The following is a 19,225-nucleotide window of genomic DNA, read 5'->3' as shown; positions in this document are numbered from 1 at the left end:
TAGAGAGAAAACAATAAGTCACACTGGGTGAAAGAAGACTTAAATGCAGACATTCTGATGTATAATTTGGATATGTAATAAAAATAAGTTATGGGAGTAAGAGGAGTTTGTTTACAAAGGTTTAGACAGCTCAGAAAACATCAGCTGTCAGTGGAAAAAATCTCCAGAAATCATAAAACTTAAGCTGTGATTGTGTTACACCCATAAAAAATATCAAACTGATCGGTCAAGTGTGTAAAATCCAACTTTCTGTGAACAATGTTTCTACTCTGATGTGCATCAGCTCCAGAAAGGACTGAGCTTTTTAAAATAGTTTTACTAAAATCCCATTGATTCCCACTGTTTTTGTGCAAATTATATATTATTATACAACTGCTGGTTGTTTTAACACTGTTTAGTCAAGCTATATTTTCATCCAAAATTGTTTTTTTTAATTAGATTCCAAAATTGTCAGTGTCTTATCCAGATGAAGCCTAATATTTAAATTCAAAAAGGCTAAATTACTAACAATAAAAACAAATGGATGTAATTTCTTAAAGCATAGTTTGCATCATAGTTTTCTATGTTAAGTTACTCTAGAGTCATTTTTATTTAAATAACTGCTGCTGAGAATTCATTTATTTTCAAAAATCTAAAACAAAAGGTGTCCCTTTTCATTTATTTTACTGCAGCAACTGAATGATTTCCTTTGAGTGTTATAAAGGTGTTTTAGTCACATTTTGCTGTTTTCATGACGTGTATTATGTTTTGTTTTTTATATTCCACAGAATCTATAAATAGAAAAAACTGTAAATACAATGAATCAAAGCCATCAGTTCACTGACCCTTTAGACACCCGCTGAGATAAATGTCTGCAGATGACGACAGAAGTCCCATTTAATGTAGAAAGTGTGTTTTTATTATTTCAAACTTCACCTTTATCGGCTGCACTTCATACCCGTCTCCCTCGTTCCACCTTTCTGTTTTTATTTAATGCACATCAAGACCCCCCTCCACCCCCCAAAGCCTCCTTAATGTTCTGATGAGGATTGCTGAATGAGCCACAAGCATTTATGTGGTGAGTGACACGCTAGGAGGACGTTTCTGGCGAAAAAAAAAACAAGGCGGCATGAGGGAATCCAAAAAGAGAGAAGAAGGGAAACAGGTACGAAGTGATGCTATGACGGGAAGCCAGTTGCCCCAACCCAACCCTCTAATGCAACCCCCCACCCCATCTTTTTTTGTAAATGGAACCAACAAAACAATCATTGGCTGGTTATTTACATGCACAGTTTCCCCACTACGCCCCCCACCCCACCCCTTTAGACACACTAATACTTCTTCCCAAAGCCGCCTGCGTCTCCAATCGACACAACCGGACCTGGTGCAGGCCGTCTGGCTTCTTTCGAGCCAGGGCAAAGAGGATATCACTGTCCAAATGTGGCAAAACAAACAAAAAAAAAAAACGAGTTTTACCTTTGTGCTAAATCCTTGTGATCAAAGAAACACACTAATATGCTCTTATTTGTCACCAAGAGGCCAAAACTATCAACAGGAAAACACAAAACATGCACAAAAAATAACTTGATAGAAAAAAAACAAGTATTTGTTTATTTTTTAATCAAATCTGCAGGCAACCTTTAATACTTGTAGAAGTCTAAATTAACTTAAAGTTTACTTTGGTTCGACAAACAAAACAGCGACGGCTGATTTAGTTCTGAATGTTAACGGAAAAAAAGCCTGAAACAACTGAACAACTGAAAGACGAATAAACCTTGTGACGGTCTTCTTATTGAAAGTGGAGTAAAAATGATTCCCCCGACGAGGCTCGGCTGTGGCGTGAAAAGAAGGACGGCTTTGGGAAGAGGAAGCTGTTAGACTGCTCTAGTTTGACATCACCACAATCTAAAACGACAACAGGTACACACGGAGCGACGCCCACCAAACAAAACAAAAACTAAAATTAAAAAAATAATAATCACAGGGGCACAAAGTGGTAAGAGTCCAGGGTGCAACCACAAAGCACCAGCTTGGAGTTGCGCAGTCACACCTACACGCACACACACTGGATGAAGTGTTACGAGCTGGCAGTTTAGTGAACGGTTTCTCCTGTGATCTGACGGACGTCTCCTGTTCTTCACATCTCTTGCGCCTCCCTCATCATGCTGGTTCTTCCCTGAGCTCTGTACATTCTTTTCAGGGCTGTATTTCCTACTGACACACACACACACACACACACACATCCGTCTCCTCCTCTGGGTGGGGTTAAAAGTCCGCTCCTCAGGTAAACTGTTACACAGAGATAGTGAGAGTGATCGGGGCGACCTGCCGCTTCTTTCCATCCACAGTGACACCATCAGGTTTGACCACAAGGGGGCGCCACCAACACTTATCCAGCCCTGAGACAGAAAAGAAAAATCCACAACATCAGAGGGATTTTATTATTTTATTAGACATCTATGTTGCAGTAAGCCGCACACATAAAGCGTGGATCTGCTCATTTTACTCCTTAAAGTTAAAAAAGTTCTATAATACGTGAGGTTTTATCTCTTAATTTGAAGTTTTAACAGGTAGTGATTAAAATGTGTCATAGGACACAGAAAGCCTTGTGCCACCAGTTGTCGCAAATTCCTTTACATAAACAAACAGAGCGTGTTTTGTTTTTTATTTTGTACAGATTTTCATCACTCTACGAAACGCTGGCCAGCTTTGCTATAATAAATATATATTAAGGAAGACAGCACCAAATGTAATGCTTTAAAAAAACCTTAAATTAAATCTCACGTGTTCATTTTGGTGTAAATTATTATTAAAAATGACCTTCAGTTGAGGGTTTCTTTGCTAATGTTAGTAACGTGTTTATTTAAGTGTTTCCCCTTTAAGTGTTTCTACTTTTAGACCCTGACAGTCCAGTTTTTTACTTTTACCCCCCCATCAGTAAAAGATTTGGGACGCCCCTTAAGCTTTTAGTGCGAACATGAGAGCAAAATAATTACCCATAAATCTACCAATTAAGGCACCAGAAGCTTTTCTTTGGCTTTTCATCTCGGCAGGTGCTTTTCCATCCAACAGCGGCAAGGATAGGAGTGAACTGAGGAGCTCGGCCTCACAATTATCATCCAAAACAGACAAAAAGCTCCAAAAACTTGAGGTGGTAAGGAAGTCAGACGATCCCAATTACCGCAGCTTGAATCGGACTAAAATGGCTCTTAAGAGTCCCGCCTTCGTAGCGTGAAAAGGCCGGAGCATCCTTTTTAAAAAAAAGAGAAGTGTCGTTATCCATGTGACTCACGTGTAAAGAGGCTGTAGCTGCAGATGAGAGGACTTCTGAGGGGGCTGGTAGCCGTACGAGTCAAACCCACCGATGAAATCGACTTCGAAAAGAAAAGAAAAAAACAAAACAGAGATGATGTTATTCCACTTTATTTTAAACTTTTTATTTTAAATTCTAGCTTAACGAGCCATCAAAGTGTATCATCCACCTTAAAAACCATAAAAATCTGCAGAAATTATAACTACCTTTATTAGCCGACTTCAAAAACACATTTACTGATAAAGAAAATCAATCAAATCACTGGAGATGCTGAATGTTTTCCTCTGATTTTTATCACTTTTCCAAAGATCCTGCTCTCCTACAACCCTCTCGACTTCAGAACATTAGTCTTATTTTCCAACTATCCCAAGGAAAAGAAAAAAACATATATTAGCCATTAATTATTTATTGCAAATGTATTTGTTTGCAATCCTGCGTCAGTCAATAAGCTGTTAGAAATGACCCATTAGTGCTGAGTTTCCTTAATAACAGCAGTAAGTTGGTTTCTTTGAAATAAAATGTTTTATATTTGACAGTTTGCGTCAAAATCTCCCACCTATTTTTTTCCCCGTTCAACTCTGTCACTTCTCAGCATAAGAGGATGTTTGTCTGAATCTTCGGCATGAAAGGCGGCGGGCGATATGCATTCCTTCAAGGAAAGATTGGCCTCTGATCAAAGCATTTGTTTGAGCGTGTGGGAATATCAATGCTACTGTTGTGGAGGCTCCGCAGCTCTATTTTTAATGCCACTAATAAAACAGAAAACTATTCAGAGACAAAGCATGTGTTCTTTGCATGACGAATCGGACACATGACGTCCTCAAGTCCTTCCGTGTCTTCCACCGAGCGAGAATCAAACACCGCCAAGAGGCCCGTCAGACACGCAGATGGCACCGCCGACAGATGGACGCACGCGGCCGGGGCGAGAGTATTCTGCGCACACGTCATGCTCCTCGCAGACGGAGAGCTCAGATCGCCCAGAGGGAATCCTCTGATACCTCCGAGCGTGACTCACGCGAGAGGAAAACAACAAGCTAACGCCCCTCGCACTGCAAAGCATCGACAGCGACCGGACAAGCAAAACCGTAAGCTCGACAGGGGAAGACAAAGGTACTCACAGCTGTCCTCGTCGTCCTGGAAGACTTTGCTTACGTAGCAGGCGTACACGAAGCCGAAGAGCTGCCGGAGAAAACAGACTGGTCAAAAGCAGAGCAAAGTCGCTGCCGACTCGCGAGCGTCGGACTGATGTTTCAACGACAGAACGCCCCGAGAGTTCAGTACGTACGGCCAGAAGGATCTGAATGGCCGAACTCAGCACCTCGATGCACTGGTAGTCAAGGAGGCACCCGGACACAGTGATGACGTGGTGGTCGTCGGGGGCCATCCGGGAGTCCAGCACCGGCGTCACCAGGCAACCGGGGCCGTGCTCCATCCACCACGAGCGATGGAGGGACGTGTTGAAAGTCATGAGAAAGTCTCTGTCCTGAACACACACACAGAGTGAGGATTAGTTTTACGGCTGCATCGTCAGTCGACCCCGTCTCTGAATCGAGCCAACGACTTACCTGAGACAAGTTTCCAACTTCCAGGTAGAAACAAATAATGAAGGAGTTCCATCCCACCCAGAGGACCAGCCATACTGCATACTGTCAGAAACAAAAACACAAAGTTAAAGACGCATATCACCCGCCGCCTTTCATCCCAGAGTTTCAGACGGAGAAATGACAAAGATGAGACTGTTTCAGTCAAACCTTGAAAACAAAGTCCTGTTCGATCTCAGAGAGGGCGTTGTGAATGACTCGCAGCTACCACTGCATCAAATTTTAGCTCAATATCTGTAAAACTGACCAAGTTATAGACATTTCTAAGCTGGCTTCGGTCGCATAGCTGCAGCAGCCATTTTGATTTGGACAGACTCCAGCTGTAAGGCGTACATTCTGCAAGTTTTATTTAAAATCCGGACGGTGGTTTGTGAGATGTTTTGCTAACAGACGGATACACGCAATCAACAAATCCAGTCGAAACCGACGAGCAGCACTCACAAAAATGAGGTATCTGAATCGAAACTGCACAGTGCCAAACATGCCCAGGATGACGGCCATGATGTGCAGGAAGTTGGCAAGGATGGGCGCCCACTGGTAGCCCAGGAAATCGAACACTTGCCTCTGGAGGGCCGCCACCTGGAGAAGACAAACACGTCATAAATAAATAAAAATAAAATAAATATAAGAGAGGGGGCTCAAACACAAACTTAGTCAAGGTATCACGCACACACAGACACACACACACACAGTGACAGGGGACACACAGACACAGGGCTGCCGCAGTTGTTTCCATGGCAACTGCCTGGAGCGCCAGCCAGTCCAGTGAGTGTAAAAAGAGGAGCACCACCACCACCACCCCCCTAAAAAAAAAAGCTCCCCCCAAACTAATGAGAATCTACAGGCCAAATCCCTCCGCTGCACAACAACTCATCATCCCTGCAGACAAAAGGGCCGATAACTGCAGCTCACATGGCTGCTGTGCAGGCCTGCATCACAACACAAGGACTCTCATTACACATTTATTACATCCTCCAAGAGCAGGGAAATCTGCCTGAACTTCAGGATGGAGAGACCGGGGCAAGCTTGTGTTAAATATCCTCCTGTTTTTCCACAGAGTGGGGGGCTATAGGAGCGTAACAGACCACCTTGAAACCAAAGCACACACACACACACCAGCTCGCCTGGTAATGTGGCATGGCACCCCTAACAGCTGCAGCTCAAAGACAGGCTGGACAAAAATGTCTGGTTGCATTGTGTGTCTGAAGCATGCTGCTCTAATTATATCTTCCCACACAGACACACACAAACACACTTACCAACTGCAGTGAACATATCACTAACAGCGTGCACCTCCCGTCGCACTTCCCCATTTTGGAGGGCTCGGGTCGCGGCTTGGAGCCGCGGAGGCTCCGGGGAAACGACGAGTCCCCGGTCAGATCCAGACTGCCTGCCCGCCTCAGCTCACACCATTCCCGGGTGAACAGACCTGCACAGGGCCGCCGCCGCCGCCGCCGCCGTCTCCTCCAGCAGCACTGCTCACAGCGGCTGACCCATGGTGGCCTCCTGCTTTTTGTTGCTAAATTCGAGCCGCGGTGAGGAGGAGGAAGAGGAAGGAGGAGGAGGAAGAGGAGGAGGAGGAGCGGGTCCGCTTCACGCCGGCCTGCTGCGAACTCCCGAATCACCTCGGCCACACCTTCGGAGGGAGAGGGGACACACAAAGGCACAAAGAGAGACGGAAAGCTGTCACAACGCGCCCGGGGCTACAGACAGAACCGAGCATCATATGATACCGGATCACACGGGGGGAGGAGGAGGAAGAGGAGAAGGAGAAGGAGGAGGAGGCAGGGAGACACCGACCCCCGCAGCGGCTCCACGGCTAACGGTCGGCTACAGCCCCGCCGCGGACACAAAGCAGCTCCAACTGACTCCGCGCGTGCCCCCCTCCTCAACCGTCGTCCCGTTCCCGCTCTCCTCCTCGGGCGAAGACGGAGAAAAAACAAAAAAAAGTTATCGGACAGAACCGCTCACCAGTACCGGGCTCTGTGTCTCTCTCTCTCCGGCCTCCTCCGCTCCGTCTCGCGGGCGTCTTTTGTCAACAATCGGTGCCGAGTGGGAGGAGAGGGCGGGGGGAAGGGGGGCTCGCGCAGTCACCGCGACCCCCTCGAGGAGGAGCTGCGTGGATTCTGCAGATCCGCGCGCGCGCAAGCCAGCTAGCTAGGAGCAGCAGCAGCGGCCGCACGAGGCGTTTCGAAAGAACGGCAGAGCTAGCGAGGGAAGAGCGGCGAAAATGACCGTTTATTTTTAGGGAGGAAGAGTGCGGGCTGCGGTTACCCACGGGCGGTACAATTAAAAGCCTCGGTTCGTTTCTGCCTGATAAAATGACGTGTTAGGTCAGAAAACACTAATATCTGCCAATAACCGCCTTGAAACGATGGAAAATCCTGGACGGTCTCCAAATCCTGAGGTTGCGGGTTCGATCCCAGGTTGTCTCAGGAATCCTAATAAATTAATTTACATATAGATTTCTTTATATTTTGCTTTCAGAACCATGAGTTTTTAATGTTATTTTGTAAAGTGGCATTAAGCAGTTATTTTCCCCCAGGCTTTCAGAAGTCATTTTATTGTTTTTCTGTTTGTTAAAAGCCACTTTAACACTAAAAAATGACTCATTCAAATATAAAAAGGCTCTTAAACCCAAGGGAGGATCCACAGTGTTGTGTCTGAACTCGACAACTTAGTAAAAAGAACAATTTTAAATGAAATCTTCAGGTTTTGTCACTAGCAGCCTGCCATAAATATAGTTTAGTCCAGTTTTCTTCAGACAAATCTTTGAAAAAACATCCAAAAATGGCACAACTTGAAAGAAAAAACTAATTTGTTTTAGCAACAAGAGAGCAAGTACCTGAAAACAGCTTGTTTACGTTGTCTGTGTTGCTGGGATATTGTGGGTTTGAAGCTAAAAGGTTAGAAATCACTGCAGCGAAGATGAAGCTTTGTTGATGTTTTACTTTCAGATCCTGTTTATCTGCAGGTTTGACACGTCTTACCATTTAAACACACACTGAACAATGATCCGTCAAGGTCAGGTACAAGAACTGGTTAAAAAAAAGCAATATAAAATACCTGTAAAGACCTTCAGAAACACCCAAAGAACCATCGATGAGGACAACTTAAAAACAAATCATAAAGTTCGACTCCTTGAAAGCAAAACAAAAACTGAAGTGAACTTAAACGTTGTACAGTTTAGTACAGATTTTTAGGTAAATGCACATTTAAAGGCTCAGTAATGAATTGATTTTGTGCAACAGGGGAAAGAAAATTTTCAACAGAGTTTAGGGCATTTTTGAGAAGTGTTCACCACTTATTCTCCCAAGGATCGTATAAAAAAGGTTTATTGGAAAACGACTCGATTAAGGAAAAGCTGCGAGATCATTTTCAGAGCCAAGTTGTGCAGGGAACAAAACAAACAAAAAAAAAAAGGCTTTACTGTGTTTAAATCAAATCTGCAAGGCTGGAGAAAAAGCCAAGAATCTGACCAACCTTTGAAAATAACATCTAATATTGTCCTGAACTGTCCAGCTTGTCATTTAGGGAAAAAAGAGAGTAAATTATTATCACATTTATAAATCTTTGTGACTTATTTTACCAGCTGTTTAAAGACGCAGTGACGTCAGAGGAATTCTTTCCAGTTTAAAGTTCTGACAAAATAAAACCACAAGATGTTTTTACAGAAATCTGAAGTTTATTTTTAAAAAATCTGATTAAAAAAAAAAGAGGCGGTTCTGGACGATCTTAAACGTCATCCTGAGGTTCTGAGACAAGCCGAAGACTCTGAACTCTCTTCCAGAGCAGGACACACACACACAGTTGCACACACACACACACCTTATTGAATTTCTCCCATATACAGACGTTTATCACTGGAGGCAGAAAGCACTGTAAAGAGCCGAGAGGGGGGAAAAAAAAAATCATTACACTGTTTTTAACACAAACAAATCAACCAAATTAACAGCCTTCTTGCGTTTGGAGCCTCCTTGGTGCTCCGTAGATCCCCTGCTAACCTCGTAACGAACGAGTGAAAGCCGTCTGACACTCACCGACAGACTCCTCTGGGTGGAAGACCACCTCGTTAACGGAGCCAGCGTGACCCGGCAGCTTGTACAGGATTCGACGTGACGTGGTGTCCCAGATGTACACAAATCTGCCAAACGCACACGGAGCGGTTATTAATAATAATGATAAAAATAATAAAAGAGTGTTACGCAAAGCAGAAATAAAAGAAACGTTGCGATTACTGGATTTATTTCAATCACATCAGACCAAAACTTGAAGGTTGTGTTCCCGGAATGACTAAAAAAACCCTTGACATTACATTTTACAGCTCATTAAATTTAACAATAATAATAAACCCCTTTTCAGTCTGTTGTCTCCAGACAGCTTGATTATTGTAGCAGAACTGTTTAGATGCGTCAGAAAAATACTTTAAATACCAACTATGTAACGGGGTTCTGTGGGAAAGGTTATGAACAGTTATTAGGATGCAAATGTAACGGTTTATAAAGCAGCGTTTCAATGAAATATGACAAAATATTTACTCTCACCCCCAAAATGCATATAACGCTTGAAAAAAGCACACCTAAAATGAATCAGATGCTGCTCTTGACTCACTTGGAGTACAGGCAAATGCTTGGCGTCTCTGTAAAGGTAACAATTTACATTTTTTGGCAGTGCAGTCCTATTTATTGTTCTGGTAACTAGGATTTCAGTGATAAAGTTGTAATATGATTGGCTGTGGAGGGCTCATATATCGACCTGATTGGTCAAAAGAGGCGTCAATCAAAAGAGGAGGGTCCAGATGACCATTTTGATGTCCTGGTGTTTAAATATGTTTCCACAGAAGCCCTGCAGGACGCTCTGAAGTAAATATGGAACGCAGGCGGGTCCTGGCTCCGCTCTGACTCGCCATCAGCTTGTCAATCTGGTCAGGATTAAACTCCAGACTGACTTTAATCAAGGCTCTATCTGCAGCAGGTAACATATTAACCGTTTGTAACCTTTTCACGAAAGCTCAACGATCACTTCTTGGTGCACCAGTTTAACTAAAAGACGGTCATCTTCTCTCTTCATCCAACTCTTTGAACTTTTATCAGTGAAAACCTCCTATCAGCGCTCCGAGTCCTGCAGACCAGCTGCTGTTTTCAGATTCAGATCTCTTCTGAAAAGTCTCCACAGTCCGACCACGAGAGCCCTCTTTTATCGCCTCGTTAACTCAACGTATCCGAATTCCTTTGTATGTTTGTATTTCCTGTCCGCAGTGTCTTTTTTTATCCCTGTCCATGAATTTTTCGCGACTCATAATTACAGCCACTGCTTTTAAAAACAAACACGGTTACTGAAGTAAAAATATCACCTCGCTATAAAGCTTAAAATAAAAATCAATCAACGAAGAGAATTCCTTCACACAGAAGTGAAACCCCTTCAGCTCGTCCCCTCATCGGCAGCTGAAGGTAGAAGCTCATCTCTCTGCGTTTACGATAATGGGTTAAATTAATCAACATCACATGCTGACAAAAAAATGACGGACGTTCTTCAGACGCCACGTGTCACATGTTTCAAACGGGAGACGGGATACGCCAAAACGAGCCCATTGCACAACAAATTAAACGTTACATTTATAAAAATAGAAATAAATCCTTCTTATCAAATCCAAAAAAGTATTTGTAAGCACACCAAAAAAAAAATCAACAGAGTGAGATTTGTTTTTTCCAGCTGATATTTTGACAATTTTTAAAACAGTTTTAAAATATCTGAACTCCTTAGAAGATGTTGCCTCCAGAGTTGGACGTTAGCAGATCCCACACCCCGGTGGTCGAGTTCAAAGTGCCAAAAACAAATTAACTCACGGAAAAATATGCATCTGTAAATGTATCCGCACAGTCAACCCCCCCCCAAAAAAAACATTTAAACAAACATCTGTTTCCAGGTTTTAAGTCTCTGAGGCAAGAGGCAACAGGGTGAAAGGGTAGAAACTGTAAAAAGCTTAAGTTGGTGTGTTTGTTTCTCACCTGTCGGCTGAGCCTGCAGCTATTTTACTGCCATCGGTGGACCAGGAGCACCTCAGCAAGTTCTGAACAGACAGGATCAGACGTTACGGACTTCGTCGGCAGGAAGGGGTCTCATTTGTGAGCCACGTTTCGATAAGATCAAAAGTTACCACAGCTAAAAGTTAAAATACTATAACACTGTCCGAGTTATTACAGATATACAGTATAAGGGCCATCTGTCATTTGAATGATCATCATACCTTTTCAAAGTTGTGAACGTTGCCTTGGAAAATCTTCACGCATCTCTCCTTGGGCGCAAACGGCCGCACGTCCCAAATCCGCACTGCGGGGGACACAGAAAGGTTTCACGAAAACGTCCCAGGCCACGCATCGCTCGGCGTTGCGAGCTACAGAAGAAAAAAAAAAGCCAACTCTACCCGTGTTGTCCATGGAGTTGGACAGAAGGTACGAGCCCTCGGAGCTCAGGCTGAGTCCGGTCACCGAGTCGCCGTGGCCGTGCATGTTGTAGATCAGCTTGTTCTGCCGCAGGTCCCACACCTGAGCGACACGAGAGGTTTCAGACCGGCGTTAACACATAGAGCACACGGGGACTCGAACCCACCCGGCCTCCTGTTCATCCAGGAGCTCAGTACCTTGATGTCGTTGTCGATTCCTCCAGACAGAATCTGATCGCTGGTGTCATTAAACGTCACGGCCAGGACCTGGTAGGTGTTCTGGAAAGTGTGGACGGCCGCCTTCTTGCGAATGTCCCACAGCTGCGGTCCAAGCAAAAATAAAACATGGGGAAAAAAAAAACTTCAAACTAAAACACGGGGATATTTATTTTAACAAGGCCTCACCTTGATCGTCCCATCATCGCTGCCCGTGCAGACCAGTTGGGGCCCTCGGCGAGCCGGGTAGCAGGTGTTGACAAAGGAGGTGTGGCCCTTCAGACGCTTGACCCTCTCACCTGTCTCGCTGTCCCACACGCCAACGGTCTTGTCTGTGCTGGCTGAGAACAACAGGCTGCAACGCACAGAAACGAATCACAACTCATCGCCCTCTTCCGCGAGCAAAACAAGAAACGCTTTTTTTTTTTTTTTCCACACACCTGCCATCCGTGTTGTAATGCAGCTCCATCACGGCTCCGCTGTGACCCTTCAGAGTGGCGTAGTTCTCGCAGTCTCCGTACACGTTCCACAACACTGTGGCAGGGAAACACAGCAGAGTCAAGAACAAACCTCGACAAGAGATTCGCCTAACGGTGGCAGGAGTCAAACCGAGATAACAGCTTACGTATGAGCCTGTCGAATCCCGAGGAGGCCAACGTGGCTCCGTTGGGGTGAAACTTGCAGCAGTAGACCTCGCCCTCGTGGCCACACATCAACATGATGGGAGCTTGGAGGCTGGAGGTCCGAGGAGGCCCCTGAGGGAACGACAGAGTCGCCCTGCATCGTTATTATGACTACACCAAAGAGATCATTAAAACAGCCATTGGAGACATTTATTTTATCTTGTTAGGGATTATTAAGTTTAAAACACTGATCTAACAATTTGTTTCTGTCTCCTCCATTTCAGAGGTAATTTCCTCCCTCCTTGATCGGTATTACTTCTAACCAGCTTATGTGCCAAGAAAAAAAACAATACAAATACATTTTGGACTATCATCGGAACATGTTCAGTGTTTGTTGGATAAACTATGGCAAAGAAAAGATTTTATAAAAGACCTCAATAGATGTTTTTGATGGTTTTGTAAAGCTTCAAAAAGAGTGCTTACATGCACATAAATATCCCTGTTTCAATCATATTTTGACCTGACTGTAGTCATTAAATCCAAGTTTCTGATCTGTATAATTTTGTGTCTCAACCTGTTTTTTTATCTAAAGGAGTTCAGAAACCCAGGTCATAAAGACATAAAGTTTTCTGAAAAACACAGCTCCACTGGATGTAAGCAGCCATCTGCAGTATGGTAGAAATGTCATTTTTTACAGTGAAATAAAGGAGCAGTCCTCCCAACGAACTAACCGAGGCCACGAGTTGCTGAGACTGAGCCGCCGCCACCAGCTCCATCCGGGGTCGCTTCAAGGCGGAAGCGACCACCGCCATGTCTCCGGGTCTTTTCATGGGCTCGATCATCGCGGCAGAGGTCAGCAGGAAGCGGCCGAAACGAGCAAAAACGGAGCTCCAGCTGCCAAAATGAATGAAAGTCGACGAAAAGCTACGTCCGAGGAATGCAGCACCAACAAAGAAGACAGCCGGAAACACTTCCGCTTGTCCCGAGGCATCTGATTGGTTGAAACCTGCACCGGCTGCGGTGATTGGCTGCTTCTCTCTTCTGCGTTTTCTACCCCGGAAGTAAAACAACTGCAGCTCAGTCGCTACATAAGGAGGTAATAAAATACTGTTTTTCAGATTTCGAACTGTATTTCGTAAAGTCTGTCCTTTTGGTCCGAAAGATCGGGCTTTTCTATGTATTATTTTTTTACATCTAACAGGTTAAATACGTAAAAAAACAAACAGTTTTGTAAATATCGGTAGCTGAATCTTTGCAGCTCCTCCTTATGTTGCAGACGCCGTGAAGTGTAATTCATTTGTTTTTGTTCTGTTTATTGTTTTGTATTTTACCTGCAATAATACACTACGAGTCTCATAAGGACAGCAACATAGAAAAGCGATGAATGTGTCTGTGAGGCTACAGAAACCGAAAATAGCCGATGCTAATGTAAAATTTCAAGCTGCTTTTTAATAAAATGCAAATAATTTTAGCTAAAACTCTTCTACATACTGTAGAGGTTCTTTTTACTTATTTAAATCTGGATTTTTAAAATCTTATATGTATGTGCTTTAAAATTAAGAAATAAGTACGTAAATCAGTCCATTATTGTTTGTGATGTTACAAATCCTGCTTTTTAACAAACACAGAGATAACTTTTATTTTTATTAGTCAATGTTAAAGCAGCCTTAAAGTGTAAAACTCTGTATTTACATAATTTTATACGGCAACGCTCAAAAATGCAAAAACACCCCGTTTTATCTAAAATATAACTTTAATCATCCATAAATGTTAAAATTGACTAACCTCAGTGTGATATTTCCTTTTACACACTGACTGATATTAATCATAACTTTGGGAAAATATGTTGGTTTTTTTACACTTTACACTCCAGATTTGTTAGAAAATATTAAACAGCCTGTTGGAGCACCTTCATTGTCCTTTTTCTAAATGCAAATACCTGAAATAAGGTTAAAAACAATTTCCTGCTTTTTTTTTCAGCCGAATTTATCCTGTTACTTTACACAAAACCCAAAAGGTATGTTACAGTATTCTGGCCTTTTTTGTCACTTTCTTCTGTTTTATTGATGCTGCAAATACGAGATGCGTTTAATCCTCCGTCCACCAGATACTCCGACAAACACCCGTTGAGACGATGTCTAGTCGTGACGGGTCGAGTCGAGAACCGGCTGGCCTGGACGGCCTGCCGCCGCTCTACAGCATCGCCAAGGGAGAGGTGGTCTCTGTGCAAACCTACGGCGCCTTCGTCCGTCTGCCCGGTTACAAGAAGGAAGGTCAGTAAAAGGTTAAGAGCTCGTTTTGGTGACGAGGAGGAAAAAAACGAAGGTCCTGGAAGCAAGCCTGGTGAAATTAAATGCTGGTGGAAAGTAAAGGAAAATGAATCTTCAAAGGAATGCACATTAACAATAAGAAGCCCAACAGTTATATAAATAAATGAACTTTAGAACCATTTTAATATCAACGTCAATATATTTTGTAGTAGAAGAAGAGATGGGAGCGTAAAGTGTGTGAAAAGGATATTTTGTTTAACACAGTGGTGTCCAGTCCTGGTCCTGGAGGGACACCGTCCTGCATGTTTTAGCTGTTTCTCTGCTCTTCAGCAGGTCTTCAAGTTCTGCAGAAGCCTGTTATTCAAATCAGGTGTGTCAAAGCAGAGAGACACCTGAGATATGCAGGACGGTGTCTCTCCAGGACCAGGATTAGACGCCGCTGGTTTAACAGATTATCTATTTTTATTTATTCTTTGTTGAAGGTTTTTAATAGTGACTTTAGCACAATATTTTTCTCCACTAGAGGGCAGAACTGAGCAATGTTTTTATAAATTGGATGTTAAAAGAAGGACTGAGTGAATAAGATGAAAAAGCATAACTTTTAATTTTATAATTAAGAGAATGTTTTAATCTTCAAATCTTCCTCCTCAGCAGAACAGAGATGTTTGTGTCTGTCGAACCCCTTCTTTGTTTTTGTTGCTTATCATTTTTGCGCTAAATCCACCTGTAACCCTTCACGTACACAGGTTTGGTACACGTGAGCGAGATGTCCGCCACCAGGGTCGAAAACGCCTCTGAGATCGTGGATGTCGGGGAGCAAGTGTGGATCAAAGTGATCGGGCGAGATGTAAGAACCTAAACACACACACACACACACACACAGGCGGCGTGGCTTTTGACTCTGTCGTCGGTGCAGACAGATGACAGCTCTCCTCGCTGTCTCTCAGATCCAGGGAGACAAGGTGAAGATGTCGTTCTCAATGAAAGCTGTCAATCAGGGGACGGGGCGGGACCTGGACCCAAACAATGTTCAGGCAGAGTAAGGCCTTTCAGTTTGTGTCTGCATGTGTTTGTTTGCAGGAAAGTGTGTCGATATATGTGTGTGTTTGCAGGCAGGATGCGAGGAGGAGGAAGAGTTTCCGAGATCAAGGCAGCAACAGAATCACACTGGAGGCCGTTCTCAACACGACGTGCTCGAAGTGCGGCTGCAAAGGTGCGACTCCAGCGCGTTTCGAATCCTGAAAGAGCGGACGGATTCAATTAATGTTTGTGCAGCAGGTTTTATGAACACTCCTCTCCTTCAGGTCACTTCACGAAGGACTGCTTCTCCGCTCCGGGCTCTCAGTACGCTCTGGTGCCTGAAGAGGACGATGAAGAGCCTCAACAGCGACAGCAGACCTCCACAGCAGCACCACAGCAAGATGCAGACAAGAAAAAGAAGAAGAAGGTGAAAACGTCAGCCTAAACAAACCTGCTTGGCTCTCACTACCTTTTTTTTCGTTCATTCTCAGCTTAATTGTCTAACCGCTGGTGTGACCATACATGTGTGTAGCTGCAGTTTCACAAGAACGTTTGAAAACACGATTTTTCTGCTGATTTAACGATTTGATTTTGAGGTAGTGAAACTGCTGTCAGCTGTCTGTCCACCTCATCTTGGTTTGGGTTTCTCCTGCTGCGTCGCGGAGCAGTAACCTCTATATCTCTATTCCGCTCTTGTGCTCCAGGAGAAGAAAATGAAGAAGAAGGAGAAGAAAAAGAGGGAGCATGACGAGTCGGGGAGCGACAGCAGCAGCGGGGAATGCAAATCCAAGAGGAGACGCCACAGCAGCAGCGTCGAGAGACAGGACAAGAAGAAGAAGAAGGAGAAATTACACAAACGCAGCTGAGACAGCCACAAAACCAGACGCATGCCTACAGTCAGACACTGCAGAAAACAGAGAAACAGTTTCAGACTTCCAGACGTTTCTTTTCATTATTATTCATAAATAACTAATTAAAGAAACCTTAATCTATTTAAGTTTCTTACTCTCGCCATTTTCTCAAGCAGATATTTGAGCATTTCAGGTGAAAACGCCACCTAAAATCACCTAAAACAAACAAAAAAAAAGGCCTTTTCCCGCTTGTCCTGAAGTACCCTCGGGCTCCCTCGCAGCGAGAGGATGTTCACTTCCTGCGTAATCAAATGTTACACGGCGGCACGTGGCGACCCCGTTTGAGATGCGCACACAGCTTACAGCGATCAGGTTTCCATGAAGCAGACAGGAGGTGGTGAAGTGAGGCTGAAACACACCCACAAAGGAAACAGAAGGTCGACGTAGCACAACAGGATCCTGACGGCGCAGTGACATCCTGAGGTTTTACGCCACGTCTCTGTCCTGACATGTGTGTGTTTTTGGGTAGCGGCTCGTTCTGCGTGTCAGCTGTTAACTTCATTAAAGCTGGTTTTATCAGTAAAGGTAAACAAACACCTCCTGGTGTCTCTGTTCAAGGACCTTGAAGTCATAATGGTGCTGATAAAATGCGCTTAAGGAGTGAAAAGACAAAAAAAAATCCTGAGATCCGATTTGGTTAATGTTTTCACATTTTTTGCCTGACTTACGTTTTGTTTTTTCCTCATTATGTTCAGCTTGTATGACAGGCCGACCACAGTCAGTTCCAGATAAAATCGTTTGAGGGCTTTCTGGGTCGTGTTTTCGCTGCACTGACCCAGTTTCAAGATTCAGCTTGTGAGATTGATAGATTATTTTCGGATGGCAGCAGGCGTTGACTCGAATCTCCGTCGTTCATCATCAGTCTTTGTTCTCTCGTTTGCACCACGTGGATCTAAAACGGAACAGCGGCGCCCATTTCTGCACATTATTATCGGGTTACACCTTTAACAGCAGCCAACAAAAGTTTATTTTGTCCTTCTTAACCAAACCTGTGTCTGTTCACAACACAATTCTTTGAGTTTGCTGAAAGCATGCGCCTTCGGTTTCATCTTTAAACAAAAATCAATCGATTTTAGGAAATTTTATTTCAATTTTTTAGATATAAATTGAAGCTTCTTAAGTTGAAGTGAATAAAATGAAACAAGCACTCAATGCATCTAAAACATGACGACATCAAGGTTTGTTTCTTGACAAAACCGTGTCTGGAGGAACATTTTAGGCGCACAGATTAATGATAAATCTTTTATTGCAGCTGCTAACAATCTCTGTGTCAACACGAACCGGGTTTTGTTGGACTTATTTATTAACAAGGAAGCAGGGCGTACGTGGAGGAGCTCGGTCTGGACTGGAGGAAGAAGCGTCTAAATTTACACAAGTCTGTCTTTAATTTAAAACAAGCACAAATAACAGCTCGTTTTCTTCTAGTTTGTTCAACTTTTTTTAACCAAAGTATATATTTTTGGTAGGTGTGACCACTTTAAGTTTTTGGAAGAAGACAAAAAAACCAACTATTCATCATTTAGAAGCTGCTGAATCTTCAGTTTTTGTTTCACACGACTGTGAAGAGTTGAAAACGAAAGTTTCAAGTCCGGCGAAAGTTTGAAGCAGATCACGTGAGCCGTTGGCAGGGAGAAAAACTTTAAGAAAAGGAAAGTTTAGAGATGGAAATATAGGTTTGGTGACGTTGACTCGAGCTGCGTTTGAGCGCTGAAGCTGTTGATCCTGGTGGAAACATCTTCCTCCTCCAGGAGAAAACATTTTACACAAATTTGATTAAAAAGAAAATGTTATTTGGTTAACTTAGTTTATCAAATTAACTTCAAATCAGACACTGAACACCTGAAACTGAGACAGAAGTCAATGTTACATCTATAAAATAATTAAAAACAGGCCTCAAACCTGATTAATATATGAATAAATAAAATAATATACAGATTTTTGAATGGTAAATCCAAACCCTGTGATTTAAAATCTAAAACATGAGTGCCCAAATGTCTGGTTTGTGTCAGAAAACCAACTAGTTTAATCAAACTCAACCATTTTTGCAGATAAGATTGTTCAGATATCCCTGAAAATGCATCCTCTGGCTCACTGATGGCTTCTGGCAGGTCAGTCTTGGTCCAACGTGTCGAGGGGTGGGGGGGTTTAACAAACATGCAGGGTTATTGCCCCGTGTGTCTCCGTCCAGGTTCCCTGAGACCCCAGCTCCATCGTGACCCTGAACAGAACGTGCAGAAAAGGAACGGGAGGTAACTTTAGGAGGTGCCCTTTCGCCCCTTCACCCTACGTCCAGTTGGCAGCGGGTCTCCAGCACATGACACGGCAGCCATGGGGGGGATACAAATTTAGCACTCACCCGATTCATAAGTGGAGGAGATAAGAGCGCCCCCCGCCGCACATGCACGCTTTCATGAAACACACGGACTGGTATGTGCACACAAACAGAAGTGGTTGAGGAGCTATAATTAACTTCACTGGAGCCTCTTGTGATGGAAACAGTGGTCACACCGAGGTAAAACTAACGATGCCTCATAATGGAGCAATATCAGGCTGCCCACAGTCGTTAAAGTAATGATAACGTTGAGCTGAAGGTCCCTGAATGAAACCTTTTCTGTCTGCAGTGAATATATAAATATGTGTGTGTGTTTCTATATTTCTGTTTGGCTTCAGGGTGGCTGATGAAGCTGTAAAGTTTTCAATCATAATAAAAACCAGTTTGTCAGTGTGGACACTTTTATTTCTATTGTTTCAGATCTCAACAGGAAAAACATTAACTTTCCAAGGCTGTTTCAAGCACCATGCACAATACATTTTACCACAAGCATTATCAAAAAAAAAAAAAAAAAAAAA

The 19,225-nt window shown here is 43.5% G+C and overlaps 3 protein-coding genes across 3 annotated transcripts; 1 reads left to right on the top strand and 2 right to left on the bottom strand.

Annotated features, from left to right (window-relative positions):
• Nucleotides 1-875: 875 nt before the first annotated feature.
• nkain1 (sodium/potassium transporting ATPase interacting 1) lies at nt 876-7,287 on the bottom strand. The gene is made up of 8 exons (XM_017423676.3): nt 6,865-7,287; nt 6,153-6,529; nt 5,335-5,472; nt 4,858-4,938; nt 4,578-4,775; nt 4,411-4,471; nt 3,272-3,353; nt 876-2,378 (listed from the first exon to the last, which is right to left on the bottom strand). Exons 2-8 carry the CDS (start codon nt 6,204-6,206, stop codon nt 2,369-2,371), a joined length of 624 nt encoding a protein of 207 aa, XP_017279165.1. The 5' UTR covers nt 6,207-6,529; nt 6,865-7,287; the 3' UTR covers nt 876-2,368.
• A 1,278-nt stretch (nt 7,288-8,565) lies between these two features.
• snrnp40 (small nuclear ribonucleoprotein 40 (U5)) lies at nt 8,566-13,151 on the bottom strand. The gene is made up of 10 exons (XM_017423654.3): nt 12,906-13,151; nt 12,177-12,306; nt 11,992-12,085; nt 11,741-11,906; nt 11,534-11,656; nt 11,318-11,438; nt 11,141-11,223; nt 10,902-10,963; nt 8,934-9,037; nt 8,566-8,772 (listed from the first exon to the last, which is right to left on the bottom strand). The coding sequence occupies exons 1-10, from the start codon at nt 13,014-13,016 to the stop codon at nt 8,723-8,725; spliced, it is 1,044 nt and encodes a 347-aa protein (XP_017279143.1). The 5' UTR covers nt 13,017-13,151; the 3' UTR covers nt 8,566-8,722.
• On the top strand, nt 13,145-19,197 carry zcchc17 (zinc finger, CCHC domain containing 17). Its single transcript, XM_017423664.3, has 8 exons — nt 13,145-13,270; nt 14,155-14,191; nt 14,282-14,447; nt 15,191-15,291; nt 15,392-15,483; nt 15,557-15,657; nt 15,749-15,891; nt 16,169-19,197. The coding sequence occupies exons 3-8, from the start codon at nt 14,309-14,311 to the stop codon at nt 16,328-16,330; spliced, it is 738 nt and encodes a 245-aa protein (XP_017279153.1). The 5' UTR covers nt 13,145-13,270; nt 14,155-14,191; nt 14,282-14,308; the 3' UTR covers nt 16,331-19,197.
• The last annotated feature ends 28 nt before the right edge of the window (nt 19,198-19,225 follow it).

This window comes from Kryptolebias marmoratus, linkage group LG5 (assembly GCF_001649575.2).
Source record: "Kryptolebias marmoratus isolate JLee-2015 linkage group LG5, ASM164957v2, whole genome shotgun sequence".
Lineage (NCBI taxonomy): Eukaryota > Metazoa > Chordata > Actinopteri > Cyprinodontiformes > Rivulidae > Kryptolebias > Kryptolebias marmoratus.
The sequence above is the reverse complement of the archived record's forward strand: the minus strand, read 5'-3'. Positions and strand labels throughout refer to the sequence as shown.

Bases quoted from the DNA above. Each gene is read 5' to 3' on its own strand.
- snrnp40 (XM_017423654.3), bottom strand. From the start codon at position 13,016: ATGATCGAGCCCATGAAAAGACCCGGAGACATGGCGGTGGTCGCTTCC. The intron at 11,657-11,740 runs GTGAGGCCTTGT...CTTGGACCGCAG, and splicing joins GCGATGATGGGACGATCAAG to CTGTGGGACATTCGCAAGAA. The intron at 11,439-11,533 runs GTACTGAGCTCC...CGTGTCGCTCAG, and splicing joins GAATCGACAACGACATCAAG to GTGTGGGACCTGCGGCAGAA.
- zcchc17 (XM_017423664.3), top strand. From the start codon at position 14,309: ATGTCTAGTCGTGACGGGTCGAGTCGAGAACCGGCTGGCCTGGACGGC. The intron at 14,448-15,190 runs GTCAGTAAAAGG...TCACGTACACAG, and splicing joins GCCCGGTTACAAGAAGGAAG to GTTTGGTACACGTGAGCGAG. The intron at 15,892-16,168 runs GTGAAAACGTCA...CTTGTGCTCCAG, and splicing joins ACAAGAAAAAGAAGAAGAAG to GAGAAGAAAATGAAGAAGAA.
- nkain1 (XM_017423676.3), bottom strand. From the start codon at position 6,206: ATGGGGAAGTGCGACGGGAGGTGCACGCTGTTAGTGATATGTTCACTG. The intron at 4,472-4,577 runs GTACGTACTGAA...TTTCTCCGGCAG, and splicing joins CCATTCAGATCCTTCTGGCC to CTCTTCGGCTTCGTGTACGC. The intron at 3,354-4,410 runs GTGAGTACCTTT...TTCTTTTCGAAG, and splicing joins CCAGGACGACGAGGACAGCT to TCGATTTCATCGGTGGGTTT.